General features: G+C 37.2%; 5 protein-coding genes across 5 annotated transcripts; 1 reads left to right on the forward strand and 4 right to left on the reverse strand.

The window, feature by feature from the left end:
• Positions 1-1,565: 1,565 nt before the first annotated feature.
• On the reverse strand, positions 1,566-3,273 carry LOC131004225 (phenolic glucoside malonyltransferase 1-like). The gene has a single exon (XM_057930861.1). It carries the CDS (start codon positions 3,269-3,271, stop codon positions 1,916-1,918), a length of 1,356 nt encoding a protein of 451 aa, XP_057786844.1. The 5' UTR covers positions 3,272-3,273; the 3' UTR covers positions 1,566-1,915.
• Positions 3,274-5,385: 2,112 nt separating this feature from the next.
• LOC131004224 (transcription factor MYB98-like) lies at positions 5,386-8,693 on the reverse strand. Its single transcript, XM_057930860.1, has 3 exons — positions 6,721-8,693; positions 6,490-6,616; positions 5,386-6,168 (listed from the first exon to the last, which is right to left on the reverse strand). Exons 1-3 carry the CDS (start codon positions 7,446-7,448, stop codon positions 5,611-5,613), a joined length of 1,413 nt encoding a protein of 470 aa, XP_057786843.1. The 5' UTR covers positions 7,449-8,693; the 3' UTR covers positions 5,386-5,610.
• Positions 8,694-8,801: 108 nt separating this feature from the next.
• LOC131004220 (RNA polymerase I termination factor) lies at positions 8,802-11,579 on the reverse strand. The gene is made up of 2 exons (XM_057930853.1): positions 11,419-11,579; positions 8,802-10,993 (listed from the first exon to the last, which is right to left on the reverse strand). Exon 2 carries the CDS (start codon positions 10,985-10,987, stop codon positions 8,984-8,986), a length of 2,004 nt encoding a protein of 667 aa, XP_057786836.1. The 5' UTR covers positions 10,988-10,993; positions 11,419-11,579; the 3' UTR covers positions 8,802-8,983.
• A 372-nt stretch (positions 11,580-11,951) lies between these two features.
• LOC131004243 (iron-sulfur cluster assembly protein 1-like) lies at positions 11,952-14,195 on the forward strand. The gene is made up of 3 exons (XM_057930887.1): positions 11,952-12,448; positions 13,150-13,204; positions 13,771-14,195. The coding sequence occupies exons 1-3, from the start codon at positions 12,151-12,153 to the stop codon at positions 13,931-13,933; spliced, it is 516 nt and encodes a 171-aa protein (XP_057786870.1). The 5' UTR covers positions 11,952-12,150; the 3' UTR covers positions 13,934-14,195.
• Positions 14,196-14,858: 663 nt separating this feature from the next.
• Positions 14,859-17,243, reverse strand: LOC131004231 (probable protein phosphatase 2C 25). Its single transcript, XM_057930872.1, has 4 exons — positions 16,779-17,243; positions 15,999-16,340; positions 15,734-15,913; positions 14,859-15,251 (listed from the first exon to the last, which is right to left on the reverse strand). Exons 1-4 carry the CDS (start codon positions 17,136-17,138, stop codon positions 15,090-15,092), a joined length of 1,044 nt encoding a protein of 347 aa, XP_057786855.1. The 5' UTR covers positions 17,139-17,243; the 3' UTR covers positions 14,859-15,089.

The raw sequence follows: 17,243 nt of genomic DNA on the forward strand, positions 1-17,243 counted from the left end.
ATCGAAGTTCACTTGTAAATTACAACATAAAGTGATATATTTTTATTGAAACTAGCATAAAGAACGTACGTTGTACGTATAATTAATGTTATTTTATTTGATAATTTATTATTTTAGAAAATTTATTACTTTTATTAGATAATTTATTGGATGAATATATTTATTTATAAGCCTTATCAATAGCTATAGATATATAACATATAGATTTAGTGTAATACCTAATGAATAATATATTCTTATAAGGGATATTTGCCGTAAAATACATGAACTTTCAGCAAATTCTGGTTTTTCCCATAACCTTTAAAATTTGAAAAAAAAAATACATCACCTTTCGATTTTTTCTGATTTTTCCCACGGGTATGAAATACCCCCAAATAAAAGTTGATTTTAGGACTTTTGACTTAGATTTTTTGATACCTAAGCATGACGGATAATAAATGTGGCATAATAAAGTCGATGCATCGGCTTAGGTATCAACAAATCTAAGCCAAAAGTTCTAAAATCAACTTCTATTTGAAGTTATTTCATACTGATGGGAAAAATCAGAAAAAATCGAAAGGTGGTGTATTTTTTTTTCAAATTTTAAAGGTTATGGGAAAAACCAGAATTTGCTGAAAGTTCGTGTATTTTATGGCAAATATCCCTTCTTATAAATATATAATATACCTTAAAATAAAATATGTAATAAGGGTAAAATAGGCAATATATGTTGTGCATAAGGCTCTTTTTATAGGTCCTCAATTCATAAATTCAAAATTAATTAAATAGAATTCTAATGCAATTAAAAATCTACTCTTATCATATTTATAATTTGATGTAAGTAAGTTTTAGTTTGAATTATTAAAATGTCTATGTTTTAGTTTGGATTATTATAAAGTATTAGATCTGATACATGTAAAATTAAATAGAATTCTAATGCGATAAGAAATCTACTCTTATCAAGTTTGAATTATTAAAATGCCTATGTTTTAGTTTGGATCATTATAAAGTATTAGATTTATTTTATAAATATATAATATAAAATATATAATAGGGGTAAAATAGGCAATCCACAAGTTGTACCGTACGTAGAATGCTTAAGCTATTTTTTTATTAGTATAGATTCGATGGCTTACACATAAATTTAACTAGGGAGCAATAGAGATTGAAGAAGAAAAAAACTTAACAAATTAGTCAGTTCGATCGGAGAATCAGAATATTAATTACCATTGTATTAGATGACAAATGTACCTATAAGTATATGAAATATAGTTTCATTTTTGTTTATTTATTCTTTTTAGTTGAGTGGGGGACAACGAAATTTGAACTTAATTTATAACTCAATGTTAACATGAAATATAGTATATAGTTTCGTTTTATTGAATGACATTAAACGTACACATTATACATGACATGCATATACATTGAAATAATTATTATATATATCACTCTATTACATTGCATTGGAAATTTAAATATACACTTTATGCATATACGTAATTAAAGAGTTAAAAGGGTTTTTTAGAATAGTACTAATTTGGAAATTAGGAGAAAAATTTCCAAACTTATAAAAGTAGAACTCTAATTAATAAGTAATGCACCCGTAAGACAATTTTCAGTTCATTTTAAGAGTTTCGAGCTAATGGGCTGAAAGCTAAATTTTTAAGCTTGCAAAAATAAGACATTAATTAAAGTGGGCCAAGAATTCACGTCATGCAAATGCATTACCTATTAATTAATGTTACAAATTTGAAAATTTTGGTCTTAATTTTAAAATCAATTTAAGTTATTGTTGTACAAAGCCCTGTAACTCTGTAAATTATAGGAATGCAGACACAAAGGGTTTCTTTTTTGGAGATAAAAAAAAAAAAAAAAAAGTAGACATATAGAAAGCATTTGGAGGGCAATTAAGTTAATAGGATTTAGGGTTGAGCATTTATAGGTTGGCAAGCGTGTGATGTATATTTAGGCTGAAGAGGGATGCAAAAGCATCGATGTTGAGCTTGGGCATAGACAAGCCTACCTCAACTCCATCCCTCGTCTTAAATAGGCTGATGGATCCACTCACGTCTATGTGAAGAGCTTCCATTTTCTTCATCCCTCCCCATCCATAATCTATACCGCACATATCAAATCTCAGTGAACCGCTAACTCCCACCACCCTCTTCGCCTCCATATATTTCAGATATCGTACAATACTACCATCCAGAATCCCCTTCTCATTGCTTAAAATCTCCTCAATCGCCTCCCCGATCGCCTCCGCCGCCGCCACCAGCCCCTCGCTCCCTTTGAGCCTGCCGTGGGCACACTCCGCGAGGACGAGCACCAAGCAGTTGCCAAAGTAAGTGCTAGGGAGCGGAGGCCGCAGCCTCGCGCGGCAGTCCACGGGCATCGACAAATACTCCAGCTCATCGTCGCCCACCGCGTCGCCCGCCGCAGCGGCCATGCAGCTCCAGACACGCGCGCACGTGACGGCAAAGGAAGACACGTGCGCCAGGCCGGGCTTCCTGAGGCGGACCAACTTCTTGAGCTCCGCGATCTCTTGGTCGCTCAGAAAGAAGGTTTCGCGGAGTTTGTGCGTCGGGAAAGAAACGGTAGAAGTCACCGTCGGCTTTGAATTCTTCACCATCTCCCAGATTCGTGGAGTTAGCCTGCTGGAACCTTCAACGGCGCTTCTGTCGTAGACGGGCAGGGCTTTCTGGCCCAGTGCCAGCAGATGCTCGTCTCCCTGGAATTTGTTGATCGAGGCCCATGTTTGGAGGAAGCAGATTATGGCGGCGCCGTCGGCGATGGCGTGGTGGGTGGCGACGCCGATGCAGATGCCCTGGTTGGGGAACAAGGTGATTTGGAGGGCCATGACGGGGAAGGTGATGGAATCTGATGAGTATACGGCGGGAGGGATCTCAGGGATGAAATTGTAGAAAACATCGGCATTCTTGGGATGGTTCCCGGTGAGGAGGAAGAAGTCGGAGTGGGAGATGGAGACAGTGAGGGAGACGGAGTCTTGGCCGGAGGCATAGCGAGAAATGGGCATGCCGGAGTTGAGAGGGAAGACGATCTTTCCGGCCAGAGGGAGAAAGTGTTTAAGAGCGAGAGAGAGGGAGTTTTTGAGGTTTGGAAGAATGGTGTTGAAAAAGAGTTGTTTAGAGGAGGGGAAGCTGTAGAAATTGAGGATTCGCATGTGGTGGGTGAGAAGCCAAGCCACGTCCAGATAGATGAGTGGAAGCGATTGCTCGGCGCCGCCGCCGTCAGAGGGTGAGATCTCGCATTTCTCCACCACCTTTGTGTCCATTGAAAATTAATTACTGTATATAACTCGGATGTTGGAGAAGAGATGTATATATAGCTGCCAGAAAAGGTAATGGTTGTGTAAGAATTTGTTTACAAGGATTTTTATATATATTGGTTGAGTCGTTTTTAGGATAATGATTCTCGCCATGTGACCTTAATTTAGGGAGCATAATAATATGCATATTTGGCTAAAACTGTTAAATCTAAATAATAAGATGACTTCATTTATGAGTGTAGAAGAGGATGAAACACAAATATACAATCAAGGATCCAGTCTTGAATGTTTTCCGTTGCGTTTAATCTCACATATATTAATTCTATAAGAGTGCGTTCTCTTTGGTTGTAAATTTATCATGAAAAAATAAGGGATAAACAAACTTTCACCCTTTAAATCCATCATTTCTTTTTCCACATTCCTACTTGACCCTTACTCATTCCTCATTTACACTACAAATGAGTGATAATATTATCCCTTCAAAAATGATGTGATAATAGTGTCCCTCATTTGTAGTGTACATGAGGAATGAGTAGGGGTCGAGTAGGAAATGTGGGAAAAGAAATGAAGAATTTAAAGGGTTAAATTTTATTTATCCTTTGTTTTCCATGATAAATTTACAATCAAAGATACGCACCCTAAATGCAAATCAAGTATGCGATATATAATATTACACCGTACAACTAGCTCTAGCTAGTGCAATACGCAACGTGTGAATACATGATACGGAATTATAATGTTACGAATTCTAATTAAGAAAACCATGCATATGGTAATATGCAAGAAATTAAAGCACCATGTGCATACACAAATCTTTTGGATGATTCCAACTCTTCTACTTCTTGAAAATATCGCCAGTTGACTTGAAATATTATAAATTCCTTACAGAATCAGTAAGACCTTTATACAAATGAGATGTTATGTTTTTAAATCACGGTGAAAGTTGTGCTTCATTATTGGAGTTCTATTAAATTAAAGATTCATTTTATTTGTTATGATGTTCTAGGATGCACTTCATCAATTTGTGTTTGTTGCTCTTTGTTTTTTCCGTTATTTGGAGACGGATAATGTCTTAAGTTCAAGGAAATTAATAATGCTCATTTTTTTTATACTTTTAATGTTTTAAAAATATTAATTTCATAAGAATTTGAATGTTTAATTATTATTTTATGCTTGAACTAATTTATGGTGATGTCGTGACCACGTGAAACGATTAATTTTTGCAAAAGCAAACCCCAAACTCGAGTTTTCTTCATCAATAATTAAATACACTTCCAAGGCCTCGTATCAAGAACTTATTTTTAGATCCTTTTCTTTACAACTTACACTTTTCTCTTTATAATCTAAGTTTTAGTTTGCTTTAGCTTTATTAGTTTTTGATCTATTAATACCATATCATCTCTTCGTCTCCTGATACTTGTTTCTTGTGAAATACTTTACCAATACCAAAATCAAGCTCTCTAAGGAGCTCGTGAGGTTAAACATAATTTCATATGTCAAGTTCTCAAGGGGCTGTCGAGGTTAGACCTCAAGGCTTCTTTGTATGAAATTCTTTTAGTTATTTTGTGGTTAGATGCTTAATATAGATATTTAGCATTCTTGTGTCCCTTATTTAACATGCTAATAAATGTTACTCCATCCTTCGTCCACGAAAAACTTTCTACTTTTTTTTTAGGACATCAACAAAAAAAATTTCTCGCTATTTTGGAACTATACAACTTATGTACCCTTTTGTTTTTTACTAACACTTTCACTATTTCCAATACATTCAACAATTCTTTTACGCTGTAGTATACTTAACAATATTTTATTAAAACTCGTGTCACCCCCTTTTAAGAAGTTATTTCGTAGACGAAGGAAGTAATTTTTAATGGTTTTATACAGAAGAGGGTGGCTGCAAAATTAAGAGAATGTAGAACAGACACGTTCCCGAAATCATTCAACTATTTGACAACACCGAAGTAGAAATCCACCCAGAAAAGCAAGGCGTGATGGAGAATGTACACAAATTTTTGCCAATTATTAAAACTCAGCTCAGTTTCAAAATTGCCCAAATACACTAATTATATTTCGTTTATTTTCTTTAAAAGAGTAATAAAACAATACAGTACATATCATTGTGTTCAACTTCGAACGACTCCATAGAAGCAAATAATACAAATTCAAGTCCATGCCATAGAATAGGAAAAACAAGAATCCCCATAGTAAAATAATAAACAGATAAAAAATAATAAAAAATTATTGTCATCCTCCTCATTTTAAATTTCTTATTTCAGACACCCCACAAACGGCTGCAGAAACAAACTACTATTCCCACTAAAAATTGTTACCAAGTTTTCTAACCATCAGGCGCTCCCATGGAAATCAAGTTCTTGCTTCACTCCACACTGCATCAATGGAGGAATATCAAGTGGAAAACCGGCATCAAAACACTGTCCGTCGTCAAATTCATATGGAAGGCCAACCGGCATGTCGATGCTGCTCCCAGTGAAAAGGCTATCATCATCAAACGTGAGATCTTGGACCTCATCAAAGCCGTATACCTGCAGCATGTGATCATCCAGGCTAAACTCGATGTCCATCTCCTGCGGTGTGGTGATTGAACTGTTGCTGAGGATTCCATGATCACTAGTGGCTGGTGGTTGGGTGTTTTTCGATCTCTTGCTGCTCCCTTTCTCAAAGTTAAGGCTCTTGATATAGTTCTGGAGGAGGGAACTAGGCCTAGGCCATTTGGTCCTGCATTTTCGTGTGGTGAATTGCCTCCTCTTCGTCGCGTTCCAGTGATTCTTGATGGTATTCTCAGTCCTTCCCGGGAGACTTTTAGCGATTTCAGCCCATTTGTTCCCCACTTGAGCATGAACCTCAATCAGTATTCTGTCTTCCTCCAAAGTCCATACATCCTTCTGAATTGGACAAAATATAGGAAGCAATGATTAATTGGATTATTCTTCAGATAAAATCTTTACAGAAATAAACAGAAAAGGCTGAAAAGCAACTGCATTTATCATTATGGAATGAAGTTAAACCAATTCGATTTAAAATTGGCATCATATAAAACAAAACACTAGAGCAGGTCTAAGCACTTATCATATTCAATAATAATAAAAACATTAGAAACTGCAGTCAACTTACAGTTATTGGTGTATGAATGCCTGAACTAGAAAACTTATTAAATACTATTAATGAACAAGAAACAGAATATGTATGGATAATTCAAAACCAACTTTAATATCAGGCCTCAGATGGTTATGCCATCTTTCTCTGCACTGCTTGCCTATCCTCCCTTTCAGCATTTGGGCGATATTAGACCATTTTCTCAGACCATATTTCTCCACGAGATGGATCAAGAGTCTGCAGATTACAGAGTAAAGCATCTGAAGCCTCAACCAAATAAATAAAGTACGAAAAAAATATACAAAAATAAAATCCCATATAATTTTTTTGATTATTCTGACCTATCCTCTTCAGCAGTCCACTGCCCCTTGGCTGATTTGGACTTCTTTGGGGTCCTAACGCACTTTTTAGTCGACAAAGATTCACTGATGTTGCTATTACTGCCGTTAACTATATTCTTGTTTCTTTTACTGCCATCTTTGTTATGGTAGCCGAAGTTATCACCAGTCACACAAGAGCTCTCATCAGGAACCACAAAGCATAAAGGCTTTGAATTGTATTCAGAAGCTGTTTTAGTTACCATTGACGAACCTTTCCTGTCTGGAAAGTTCAAGAAACCACCAGCCTGGAAGTCTTGAATGGCTGAAAGCATGCTGCCATTTTCCTCATAAGGCTTAAACCTGTATAAACTGAAATCTGTAACAGAGCCATGGGGAAAGGATGCAAATGGATCGAAGCCATTGGCTTGTATCCCAGTATCCCAATTACAATATGAAGCTGTCATTGGAAGCTGTTCGAGGTCTTGGAAATCTTGAAGGTAACCTTTTGATGATGAGAGGTTGTCCATGCCAAAGTCATCATCTAGGATCTCACGCTTCAGGTCAATATTAGAGAAGCCAGTAGGAAGAGAAATGGCACTACAGTTGTTCTTATTGGTCTCCATGGGAGGATTCAGGGAGCATGAGAATGAATGAGGCAGCAAGATGGAAGAATGTGATGTGGTGAAAATCTGATTCTTGACTCTTATAGTGCAGTTAAGTAAGTATTTATTAAGGAAGTAAAAACGCATATAATGCTTTGAAAACTGCTGCGGACTGTTGATCTGTGGGTCGATCCAACGGTTGAAGTAGCAAGCGATTATGATTGTTTAAAAAGGAAGGAGGCAGGGGATGCTCAGACAAATAACAACCATAGCTCTCTAAAATCAAGATATCGACCCTAAGATTGTTAATCAAATTATCAAAATTAACCTTAAAAACCCTAAGCAAAATGCCAAAACCAATTATATTGCTAGTATACAATTCTTATGTCAATAAGCTTGTTGTTGAACAATGCATATAAACTAAACTCTTTACTTGAACCTATTAATGTAAAAAACAAGCAGGAGACAACATAATTCTATTGTACTATAGGACATTTTTAATTTCGTATTGGTCTCAACCTTTTATGGTTGGCATTAGAATTTGAGAATAATCATTTATCAAATGAAATGCCATTACTTAAATAGCAATTTTGCAGTTATTCCAGTCAGAAAATTTAAATCTGGGCAACTTTCCTGTTTATCTGCCAAATGAAGAAAGCCGATTCAGACTTTGAAATGTTGGATTACCTAAATATATCAAGATTATCTACTCTCCACCATACATCAATCTTGTATTGCTATTTCACCATGGTATACGATGAGTACTATATTTCAATAGTGTTCATAAATACTCATGAAATGAATCATGGATTAAAGACCAAAGGGAGTGAAGGTTAGGACTAAAATCTATGGTACATCATTACTTGTCTGGGTAAAATTAATAGTTATTGAATCATATGATACCGTTGTCAAATTGTGCAATAGATCTGAAGTTTGAACAAGTTAGTTATGTTAAAATAATTTAAGTAGTGAACGATATGAGTTTCATTTCATATTCCTACTTAGATAAATTTTGTAAGAGGCATACAACTTTAAATCAAGTAAATGAATTTCGTAACTGTAACAATAAATATGGTTTTTGGTCATCTCTCCCTCATTATGATGCATTAATTTGGGAATTACTCACTGCTCCTTAATGTGAAGTTTAATGCTGAAATTGATTGTGGATTTACAATTAAGTAAATTGTAAATGTAAATTCTATCATTTATAAGCTACTCATAGTCGCATGCCATATGTGGAGTTCAACATTAAATGGTTAAAATAATTTACTTCTGGCAACTCATGTGAAAACATTCCTTTGATACTGAAAACATAAACTAAGTTTTAGCATAAAATAGAAATTTGACTAAGCAAATTCTAGTCTAATACAACCTCAAAGAACTCATCATGATCCTGATTCACCTAAAAAGAAAAAGAGAAAGGTCATATCGTATCCCAAACCCACTGAAAGTAAATTTTCTACAGGCAAAGACATGATCTTTGACAACAAACAGAGAATGTAAATGTAAACAACAAGATCTTAATGTATAGCATTGCATGTAGGATCATCCATGGTTGAAACAAAAAGATGAGAGACCAGTGTACAAGAAACAAGCCTAAAGAGAAACGGAGCGACAAAAACCTTCAGAAGCGACTTTCTTCATGACATCAAGCTTCAAACTCCATAGCTACAGAGGGCGGATCAAGGAACCCGCGGTTTGCTATCCCAGGTTTCTCTTGCTTCAAGAAGATGCGGGCAGTATCTTTGAGCCAATACTTCAACTTGTTCAGCAAATGATTTCTTTCCATTGTGACCTATATGTAGAACCATCTGGTTCCAACGCTTCCGACATACATCTCCAGCTCTGTTATCAATAAGATCATCCCACTCAACATCTTCCAAGCAAGTTGCATCTAAGCAATAAAGTGCACTAAGCAGACGATAGTCATCTGAATCAGCCCATATACCTTGAGCTACCATAGGTGAGGTTAACTGTTTGTACCACTTTATACAGCAAGCTGCTTGAGCTCGAGTGGATATCTCATCACTAATTGCAGTCCAACAGATATTGTCCCGCAACATTCCGTGCTTAGACCTCTTCTCTTCAGAAAGTTTCAATTGTAGATCAGTATTCACCAGATCAAATAATCTCTGATACTCTTCTTGTGACCAATGTCCTTTCTTCATGTTAGGCAACTTTATCCTGCGCCAAGTATCCTTCACATGCCATGTATGTTTGCCAAGTTCATCTGCCAAGGGCTTCCACTTGTTACCATGCACTTCCTGGTATTTCAAAATCATGTCATACTCTTCTTGAGTCCATTTCCTGCTCTCGGACCTCATAAGTAAAACCCGAGCACGACAATACACAGAAGTATATGGCCTGTATGGTACGGAAGACCCTATTTCTTGCCAGCAACCTTTCAATTCAGGGTACTTGCTACAGTTTAAGATCATTTCCACACCTTCATCACCTAACTCATGTTCCTCTATGTACTTCATAACAGCATCTTTCACAATCTCATCTTCTTTACGTGTGAACCGCGTGCCTCTTACCAGATTTTCCTTCTTTCCATTCCCCTCCTCAGAATTTGATTTAGGAGGGAGAGGAAATACCTCATCCTGACCAGAAAATCTGACTTTCTTATTACTTTTGTTAGGTGAAGTATCATCTGAACCTTTTATCACCATACTGGCCTTCCTTTTTTTCCCCTTCTTTGCATATTCACCTTCATTATATTGTTCATCATTTGTATCAGTTTCCAAAATTTTGGTTTTCTTTTTCTTGCTTTCATTGGTAAACTCTGCTTCGTTATTTTGCATCTCCTTAGCATTCTGAAGACTATGAGCGTCACTATCTACACATTCTTTCTGAGCAGGAAGCGGATCATCTTTGTAGTTGTCTTTCTTTCTGTGCTTCTTCTTTTTCTTCCTTTCATGATTAATTTTGGTGCCACCATCATCTTTGGTTGATTGAATATGTTCTTCAACATCATGCAGCACACGTTCCTGCTGTTTTGAAGATAAACCAACTTCATCACACTTAATTTCACTATGAGTGTCTTTTGACCCGACCACACTATCATCCTTCCTCTTTTTCCTCTCCTTCTTCATTTCCTTCCTATTCTCTGTGGCATTGGCTATGCAATTCTCACTATGCCCTTGGATCACTTCTCCATCATTCTCTCCCACCTTTCGGTCATTTCTTCTCACTTTCTGCTTCCTTTTCTCAACCATAACTTCTTCGCCAGTCACTTTTCCAGAAACATTTGCCCCCTCTTGCCAATCGGTACTCTTGTCCCTCTTTACTTCATCAATATCACGTGTCTCGAATATCTCATTCTTGTCCTTCTTCTTCTCTCTTCGATTTCTCTTCCTTTCAGCATTATCCATTGTTAGTCCACTAGAACTCTCCCCATTCCTTTCAACATTACCAGTTTTTAGTCCACCGCCATTCTCACCAGATACTACATTCAATTCACCTTTTCTAGAAGCACTCTTCATGTCAGAGTCAGCATCTTCGGCTCCCTTACTTTTCTTCTTCTTCTTCTTTTCTTTGCTCCTTTTATGATCCCTCTTCACTTCAGAAATACCCTCATTCTCAGAAATTCGAGCAGAATCGGCTATTTGCATCCTATCAACAGTATGAGCCTCTACTACGCTTTTGGCACTCTTTTTCTTCTGCTTAATTTTTTCGCCATCCATGCCTAGCTGAAGATGAGAAATAATAGAAACTAAGAAACAAAATGATAAACGAAAGGTATATAGATAAGGCTCTCCCTGAGAAGAATCCATGATTTTAAGAGAGAAAAAAAAAAACACACACACACACACACACAAATTCTGGTCCCGATAACTAAGAATTCGAAAAGCACCTAATAATTAAACTACATGAGTTCTAAAATCCTTACACTGAATCGTATCGTCAATTCAACTAAATTAAAATACATATACTAAAAAATCAAAATTTTACAGTAGCTTAAGGAAAACTTTGCAGTAGCTGCGCATCCAATTCACATAAACAGAAGGGGGAGAAGAGCGAAAGCAAAACCTAACCCAAAAAGGTACAAAAACAATTTCCCAATGAGAAAAAAAAGGTGGAAATTCGAAAACAATGTTCCGAAGTTGATATTTACATTGTTGGATGATGATGGCAGCTTTCGGGAAAGAGTAGCTCTTTGTGGCAGAAGGTGGCGCAGCGGCGTAGGGGGTGTGCAGCGGCGGCGGTTGGTAGAATCTCGGAAAGGACGGTGGCTGTCGGTGTTTATATGAACCAGAATGTGGGCTTGGGTAATGTGGAGGCCCAAATGTCATTATAATAAACTTTACAAAATAAAAATAAGACATACTCAGGTCTCCAATTTCTTTCTCTTTCTCTTTCTTTTTTGAGGGGGATCTCCAATGTTTAAAAGAAATTTTATTTTTTAAAATCGAAAATTATATTGCCAGTACAATGAAAAAGAACGATTCATATTTACCCACCATATTGAAAAATTATAAATTGAAACACAGATTAAAAATGCTCGTAGCAAAAAGGGTGCAATTCTGTTGGTTGTTCTGTATGTGAAAATTAATTTTGTGATACAAATATTGGCTACATAATCAAACACTAATTATCCTTTCTCTAAATTAAAAACTAATTGTCCTTACTCTCAGGATATTTTATCGAAATTATTTTAAGAGTGAAGGTCAACACCTGTCCACCAATCACATTCCTTCGTTCACCAAATCGTCCTGCAACAACAACGTAACCCTATCACCGCCTCACCATTCTCACTAAAAGGGGAAAAATAAACAACACATTCTAAAAAATCTCGGCAAATTACCAAAATTTCCAATTCGAAAAATTCTCGAAAATCAATCCAAATATGTTGAGGCATATAGCAACCACGAGCCTCGGCAGACGTCTCCGGTGCTCGGCAGCTGCCGGCGGTGGTGGCCTGCGACGGATGTACCACGAGAGAGTGGTGGACCACTACAACAACCCGAGGAACGTCGGGTCATTCGACAAGAACGATCCGCATGTGGGAACGGGTCTCGTTGGAGCGCCGGCGTGCGGTGACGTCATGAAATTGCAGATTAGGGTTGATGAGGAGAGCGGTAAAATCGTCGATGCTTGTTTCAAGACTTTCGGATGTGGTTCCGCCATCGCCTCCTCGTCCGTCGGTATGTCGATTCAATTGAACCGGAGGGTTCTATGCTTTCCGTAATATGACTTTTTTCGTCTTTTATTTTGAATAGGCGATTAAATGTTTATCGGATTGGTTAATTGGAAAATTCGGAGCTAGTTATTGAGAGAGAGAGAGAGAGAGAGAGGAGTTGATATGTTTTCCTGTAGGTATGATGCGAGCTGAAGTTTTGTGTTTACTGTTAATACAGCAAAAAACAGCTGCTGATGGTAACTCTAGATTGTGCGAATTGACCAGAAAATTGTAGTATTATCACCCACTTTGAGGAATTAAGTTGTACCTCTTTTGTTTTCAGCGATATAAACATGAAGTAATAGCAGGTGCTTGGGTGTTGAAACTTATTATGAGTTAACTGTATGATGAAAGGTGAACAGGATGCCTTGTCTTATGTTGATATCTTCTGAATCTTTTATATGCGTGTGTGTGGATCGGGAATTGGTTGTGTCTGTTAATTTTCTTGCTATTTTTCTATTTTATTTGATGCCACATTAGGTACTTATTATGTTCCCCCTGCTATTTTACTAGCATATTATACTTTTTTTTTTTAAAATCCTATGCACATGCAAAAATCAATCATTAAACTGCCAGACGTTCCATGTTTTCTATGTCTTCTGCATCTGTAAACATAGTTTAATTTGCTGGAATACACTGCTGTAACAAAATATTTCTCCTTTTCAGCAACTGAATGGGTGAAAGGAAAACCAATGGAGGAAGTTCTGACGATAAAAAATACGTAAGCTCGAGCACATGTTTGATTCTGTTGGTGCACCTTTGACCTTTTAGTTAGCTAAGTTCCTAATGCATGGTTAATTCATCTTATGGGTTCTTGCCTCTGGATCTACTTGATTAGCTGCTTCCTTTGTTGTTTGGTTGCTTTTAGTTTGTGCTTCATGACTAAGGTTGGCCTGTAAATTATGTGTTTATGGTCCCTTTTGTCTTTAATCAAGTATTTAGTATACATGAGCTTCATTAGTTCTGAGCTTCTATGTCATTGGAGATGCATTTTCAGTTTCTTTCTGCCTTCTTAAATTAGAAAGAAAGAAACAAAATAAAGATTTAAAGAAACATCCTCCTTAATGGAAAATTGTTCACAGTATATGTTTGCTTCCAAAGGATGTCTGCATTTAAATTTGAGCTTCACCGAGAGAATTGAAAGTAGATATTACAATGCCAGAAGTGCTTCACGTACAATCGGAAGCTAAAAACTTCTTATCTAGATTTTTTTAACTCACGTATGATTTCTGGATTGCTCTCATGGTTTGTTGATATTTGTCTTTCTCATTCTTATCTGGACTGCAGGGAAATTGCAAAACATCTCTCCCTTCCGCCTGTGAAACTACACTGCAGCATGCTTGCTGAGGATGCAATCAAGGCTGCTGTCAAAGACTATGAGGCAAAACGAACAAAGTCAAGTGGAAGTCAAGAAGCTACACCTCTGGAAGCGAAAGCTGCTGATGCTTGAGGAATGCACTCAGGCATTCCAAGAGACTGTTCCTGGTCATGTTACAATAATGTTTGTCTTCGCAAATTCACTATCTTTTGCTTTATAAATGTTGCTTTTCTTGCTATATTATTAGGGTGAAACAGGAGATATTGTACATGAGTTTTGGGGTGTTCTATGCTTGTCTTAGTGAGCAGGATGACTTGTGTTTTTCTTTTGGAGATGTGGAACTGCTAATGTTCTTACGTACTTGTATTAAAATGTTATCTTTTTTCATTATCAACTACTGCTTAGTGTCTTGAGTGTATTATACAGAAATTGTGGTACTTACCCCATCTTCATTTGGAACACAAATATATGTGTAATGCGTGCAAATGATGGGTATGACAGTTGTATCTTCCTATATGGAGTACTAACTGAAAGAACTTGAGTTTTGTTGGTATTGCTATAAAAGGATTGTGCCAACAGTGAACCCATTCTCTCGAGTTTCTTTTTTTAAGAACTTGTATTTTGCTCATAGTTCGTTGCAAGGTTATTTATTGACATCTTTTTCCCTAGGCAGTTGTATACTTTGCAATTCTAATTTCTATTTCAGCGGATTCTGTTCAAGTTGGATTCTTTTTTCTTTTGCAGAAAAAATAAATATTTTAAAATATCAGACGAAGTTTCGGTCTCGGACATTAAATTATTGAATATTTTCCAGACATGCAAAATATTAGTATAATTTTTGTGAATTTTCATTAGCATAAACCCTAGTAAGTACTTAAATTTCCTTAAGGCCACCATTAAGGATCCTGTTATAAGTTTTGGTTGGGTCTGAAAGATGTTCCAATTTTTAATTTCTAAATAATTATTACCCTATTGTCCCAATTTTAAGCACCAAAATTCACATATTTGCAAACTGCAATTACAGTAAAACTAATATCTAAATTGGGAGAGCACTGCATGATCATTAATCAGAAAATGCTAATAGATGGGATCGACTAATTTACAAAACCACTTCATCAAATGTACCAAAAAAGAATTATAATCAGACTATGCCTCCAGCTGAAATCAGTGAAGCATTGTACCACTGTGTCAAAAGATTACTAGCATCAAATTCTCACCCCGATCGAAACCAGAGCTTCGAAACCATGTCATTTCTATGTTAATCTTCCTCGTTTCTTCATCCTAACTGTCAATGAAATCTCCTCAGTTGAATAAGCATAACACTAATGTCATCAGCAGAGCCTCTGGAAACAGAGAGATCAACAAGCTTTCTACACGCAGTTAGTGGTTGTGGCTCTTCGAGGTTTATGCAAAATGGACGAGCAATATCTATTGCTTCCTGATTGCTAACCTGCAAAGCATCAAGAACAGTTCATGCATGAGATCAACATTACAATCAACAAGATAGGCTCTGCACATGGCAGTGAGACGAATTATGAGATGCAATGCAACAAAAAGGCCAAGATGATTGAATGCAAAAATTAGGTCTCATATACTTTGGTGATATCTTGAATAGATGAAAACAATATAGACAACACATGCCTTGATGGATGCAATAAGTTTAAGCTCGTTTGATCATGTAATCCTTCATTGTGCATATATAATTGCATCAACGAGATAGGCTCAACGTGTAGCAATGAGACGAAGTATGAGATGCAATGCAACAAGAAGGCCAAGATGATTGAATGCTAAAGTTAGGTTCTATGTACTTTGGTTGAAAGCTTGGATTAAATAAAATCATCCAAGACACACAGTTTAATGGATTCAATATTTTAAAGCTCACTTGATCATGTGATTCTTTATGTACTCGATTTTATATATATTGTAAGTTACCTTATCCCACAATCCATCGGAAGCAAGAAGCAGAAACTCATATTCTTGATCAAGCTTAACGACTTTCGTCTCTGGTTCAGCTGTAACCCATTGTTTAAGGTATTGATCTCCAATAGCTCTCGAAACAGCTAGAGATCCTAATACTCGCCAAACACCATTCCGGCACTCAACAAAACCGCCCTGAAACAGCACACAACATTAGCCTAAGACAGAACAAACCATCAATATGACCAAAATAGGTAAATTCAAGAGTGTGGCTGCTCACCAACATCTCAATCCGTTCCCTCTCGTCTTCCCTGGATGGGCGGTGATCAGAAGTGAGCGCCTCAGCCACCCCATTTCTGCTAGACACAGCACGACAGTCACCAGCATTGGATACAACTAAGTTACCTCCGGCGATGAGGGCTGTCACACAGCACGCTCCGCCTCGAACGTCTCTCTTGAGGAATTCAGAATCTGTGGTCAAGTAGCCTCTCTTTACAGCTAGCTGAATGTTGCTGTGATCTCCCCTTCTGTTTAGTTCATCTATAATGTTCTTGTCCAAATTCTCAGATGCAAACTCAGCAGCCTTTGCACCCCCATGCCCATCATAAATGCCAAAGAATGCCTACATTGTGACATACACACAGTTAACGCAGTTCAATGTTTAGATTCAAGAATCAGCCACATCATGTCACGAAATCAAATCCAAAATCCATTCAAGAACATCACAAAGAAAGCATTTAAGACTTATTCCAACTTAAACCTAGATTCTAAACCCATGCTTGGATATTGTATTTGTATATGTGTGTGTGTGTGTGAATGTTCACCACTAAGAACACATTTTAACTAGGATTTCAATGAGTTCCACAAAAAAAAAAAAAAAAAAAACTAGGATTTCAATGAGGAAAAAAAATCAAATATTTCCACAAATACTCACACACAGGCACACAAAACACATAGTAAATGTGTGCGTCCACAACACATTTGTATTACATTCCTAAACACAGATTAATCACAATCAGCCAAAAAGGCAAAAAAAAAAAAAAAAAAAGCAGATATTTACCTGGTTGGAGTCACCTTGGATGCCCACAACAGCAGAGTAACGATCCTCCATGGCATCCCTCCTCCCTCTCTTACAACACACAGTATACCCTTCTCCCTCCACCTCCACAGCCTCCTCCTCCGCCCCCTCCGCCGCTTTCTTCTCCTCCACAGAGAACACCGGAATGTCCAGCCTGGGCGGTCTCTTCCTCTTCAAAATCGCGGACGAATCTCCGCCGCCAGAGAGAGCCTTGATGAGCCCACTTGATTTCTGCAGCCGAAAGAGCCGAGGAGATGAAGAGTTCGGAGAGCAGGCGGAGGCCGACGACGACGACGGAGAGAAAACCGGCGAGCTCGAGATTGCAACCGTGCAAGAAGACATTTTTTTCCTTTACTTTTTCAAGTTTGGTTTTTGAGTTCGGAGAATTCTTCTGTTTCTTCTCTAACGTTCGAATTTTTAAGGATTTTGTAGAAGGGCTTGGGTGGG

Source organism: Salvia miltiorrhiza, unplaced genomic scaffold (genome assembly GCF_028751815.1).
Source record: "Salvia miltiorrhiza cultivar Shanhuang (shh) unplaced genomic scaffold, IMPLAD_Smil_shh original_scaffold_358, whole genome shotgun sequence".
Lineage (NCBI taxonomy): Eukaryota > Viridiplantae > Streptophyta > Magnoliopsida > Lamiales > Lamiaceae > Salvia > Salvia miltiorrhiza.